This window comes from Otolemur garnettii, unplaced genomic scaffold, assembly GCF_000181295.1.
Source record: "Otolemur garnettii isolate 467f Iridium unplaced genomic scaffold, OtoGar3 scaffold00038, whole genome shotgun sequence".
In the NCBI taxonomy this organism is placed as follows: Eukaryota; Metazoa; Chordata; class Mammalia; order Primates; family Galagidae; genus Otolemur; species Otolemur garnettii.
Genome location: NW_003852433.1, coordinates 8,329,739 through 8,333,082, shown reverse-complemented (window position 1 = coordinate 8,333,082; position 3,344 = coordinate 8,329,739). Strand labels below are relative to the sequence as shown.

At 48.9% G+C, this 3,344-nt stretch overlaps 1 protein-coding gene across 1 annotated transcript in view; it reads right to left on the bottom strand.

The window, feature by feature from the left end:
- PLA2G1B (phospholipase A2 group IB) overlaps window positions 1–2,650 on the bottom strand; it is a 5,767-nt gene extending 3,117 nt beyond the window's left edge. Inside the window, exons 1-2 of the mRNA XM_012805202.1 lie at window positions 2,617–2,650; window positions 698–854 (exon numbers count right to left, since the gene is read on the bottom strand). Coding sequence (XP_012660656.1) covers window positions 698–854; window positions 2,617–2,650 — 191 coding nt within the window. The remainder of the gene's footprint in view (window positions 1–697; window positions 855–2,616) is intronic.
- Between the last annotated feature and the right edge of the window lie 694 nt (window positions 2,651–3,344).

The following is a 3,344-nucleotide window of genomic DNA, read 5'->3' as shown; positions in this document are numbered from 1 at the left end:
TTTTTTTTGAGACAAAGCCTCAAGCTGTTGCCCTGTGTAGAGCACTGTAGCATCACAGCTCACAGCAACCTCAAACTCTTGGGCTTAAGTGATTCTCTTCCCTCAGCCTCCCAAGTAGCTGGAACTATAGGTGCCTGCCACAACACCTGGCTACTTTTTTTGTTGTTGTTTAGCAGGCCTGGGCCAGGTTTGAACCCACCAGCCTTAGTGCATGTGGCCAGTACCCTAACCACTGAATAACAGGCATCGAGCTGGAACATATTTCTTTATACACAAATGAGAAGAGGTGAAAATACATAATCCTTGGCTGGGCACCATGGCTCATGCCTGTAATCCTAGCACTCTGGGAGCCTGAGGTGGGTAGATCACCTGAGCTCACAGGTTTGAGACCTGCCTGAGCAAGAGCAAGACCCCGTCTCTAAAAATAGCCAGGAGTTGTGCCTGTAGTCCCAGCTACTTGGGATGCTGAGACAAGAGAATCGCTTGAGCCCAAGAGTTAGAGGTTGCTGTGAGCTCTGACACCACAGCACTCTACTGAAGGTGACAAAGTGAGACAAAGAAAAGAAAAGAAAAGGCAAGGCATGGCATAATTCTTAGCGGATGGGCAAGTCCTCTGTCTGTGCCTGGAGAGATCCTTGGTGTGTGCCCTGCCTCCACCCCAGCAGACACTCCAGGCTCCCTCCGGCTGATCACTCACGTGTCCAACTCATCCACAGGGGTGCCCGAGCCACCTAAGCCGCAGTAGCAACCGTAGTTATTGTAATCCTTCAAGGGGTCACTCTCGGGGATCGTGCACTTGATCATGTTTCGGAACTGCCACACGGCCCGTGGGCTGATGCTGTGGGCACCTCCCACTGCAAGAAGACACAGCCAGGGTACAAATCCATCTAGGTTGGCTCAGCAGAGGCCCCAAGGCCCCACTGCCTGCCTGCTCCCAGACCCCAACAACTTCTGCCTTGGAGGAGTTTTGGACTCAGGAACTTGGTAAAGTGAGTAGGATTTTTTTTTTTTCCTAAGACACAGTCTCACTCTGTAGCCCTGGCTAGAGTGCCATGGCATCATCATAGCTCATAGCAATCTCAAACTCTTGAGCTGAAGAGGTTCTCTTGCCTCAGCCTCCTGAGTATCTGGGACTACAGGTGGCTGGGGGTTTTTTTTGTTTGTTTGTTTGTTTTTTAATTTTTAGTCCAGATGGGGTCTCACTCTTACTCAGGCTGCTCTGGAATTCCTGAGCTCAAGGAATCCACCTGCCTTGGCCTCCCCGAGTGCTAGGATTACAGGTGTGAGCAGCCACACTTGGCCTTCCTCTCTCATTTGTACCACCTGTCTCCTACCCCCTTCACTGTAGCCTTCTGTCCCCATCCCTGACCTTCTGTTTCCCCTGTGTAGCACTTCTGTCATCTCAATTTTCAAAAGGCAAGAAGATCTTTGGTTAAATGCCACTTCTTCAAAGAGGCCCTTCCTGGACACTCCAGCTATGCGGCTCCCCCGCTGTCACTTTTCTTCATGTTCTTTGCTTCATCATCATCCTAACAATCTGTACCCATCTTTTATTTAATGCTTCCTTCTCCCGTGAGGTCCTCAAGGGCAGGCCTCCTGGCTTTTATGCCATAGGGCCTGGCATTGTGCTTGACTCAGAGTAGGCACTCAGTAGATAAAGGATGACATAAATGAATGAAATAATCAATGAATTTAAGAAAGTGTCTGGCACATAGTGTGTGTTCAGTTCATTTTTGTTGAATGAGTGAACAAATCTTGCCCCTAGCTCAAAGTGTCTTTGCCCAAATGAAGTCCAAGCTTTGCACAGCAAACTCAGTTCTCCTCTCCATTTGCATAGAGTCATACCCTGTGAGATTGTGTGCCCTAAAAAGAAGAAAGTATGAAAGTACTTTCAGGGTTGTCTTCAATTGGCCACTAGCATTGTCTCCTTGACCCATACCTAGTCCTTCCTTTTCTCCATCTCCTGGACACTCCAGGCCACTTGCTATGCTTACATCCCAGGATCCCAGTGGTCCCCTGTGGTGGTCTCCATGGTGGCAGCTGACTGAGGCTCAGACAGGAGGTAGCTGCCTATCCTGGACCATCTCCAGACCTCTGTCTTACTTGCTCCCCTGTTTTCTCTTCTCTCTTTCCCCCTCTCTCCTTGATCCACCCAGGTCTATTCATTGCTGAGGTTAGACCATCACAAAGCCATGGTCCCTGTGTGTGGTGTGTATGTGTGTGTGCTCCTCCAGTGGAGAACACTCTGAACTCTAGTCTTCACTAAAGCCTGGCACCTTGGAGGTCTCCATGCATGTTGAATGAATCAATGAACATGGATGAATGAGATGGGATTTAAATTCCAATGCATCTGATTGCATCAATTAATTTATTACACGGTGCCAATAACACCGTTCAGGGAGGATCATGAGTTCAGACCTACAGGTTGAAAAGTTGCCAGTGGTAGAAGGATTTGAGGGAACCTCAAGACAGCAGCTTGTAAGCCCACAGGGAACCTTGATTTCGGACTCCAGGGCTTGCTAGCTCTGTGTGCTGTGACCTGTGGCTCCCATTGCAGAAGAGTGAGATCTTAGTACAGGAAGGGAAAGGAGGGTGAAGCTGGGGAGAGTAGCCTACCTGTGAGCAGAGCAGCCAGCACAAGGAGTTTCATCTTGTAGTCAAGGAGGTGAATGAGAAAAAGGCTAAGGTGACTAGAAGCCTCTCTCCTTATAGTCAGTCATCCCACGCCCCCAAGATAAGGCTGTAGTGTTTGCTTTGCTCTTGGCTGACTCTGGTTTGGCCTTGGGTCTGTCTGGAGGAATGACCCTGACCCATTTGCCAGAAGGTGTCACTGGAAAAAATGCCATGCATTTATTCTCAGCACCTTGTACCTAGAATGATGGTGTCTGGAATTTTCAGATCTTGGAATCTCAGTCCTTATACCTACCCCTTTGCAATGGGCCCAGCTTCATGGGCTGAAGAGATTGGGGATGGGCAAAATTCTCAACTCAGTTAGGCAACTGAGATAAGGGTACAGGAAAGAATGATGTTGCCTCCACATCTTGTCAAATGCCTGAGTCTGAGCCTGGGTGCAGTAGCTCACACCTGTAATCCTAGCACCCTAGGCGACTGGGGTGGCAGTGGATTGCTTGAGATCAGAAGTTTGAGACCAACCTGAGCAAGACCCCATCTCCACTAAATATAGAAAAATTAGCCAGGTGTCATGGTGGGTGCCTATAATCCCAGCTACTTGGGAGGCTGAGGCAAGAGGATCTCGAGCCCAAGAGATTGAGGTTGCTGTGAGCTATGATGCCATAGCAGATAGAGCATCAGTTCTGTGGGTTTCTTTCTTTCTTTCTTTCTTT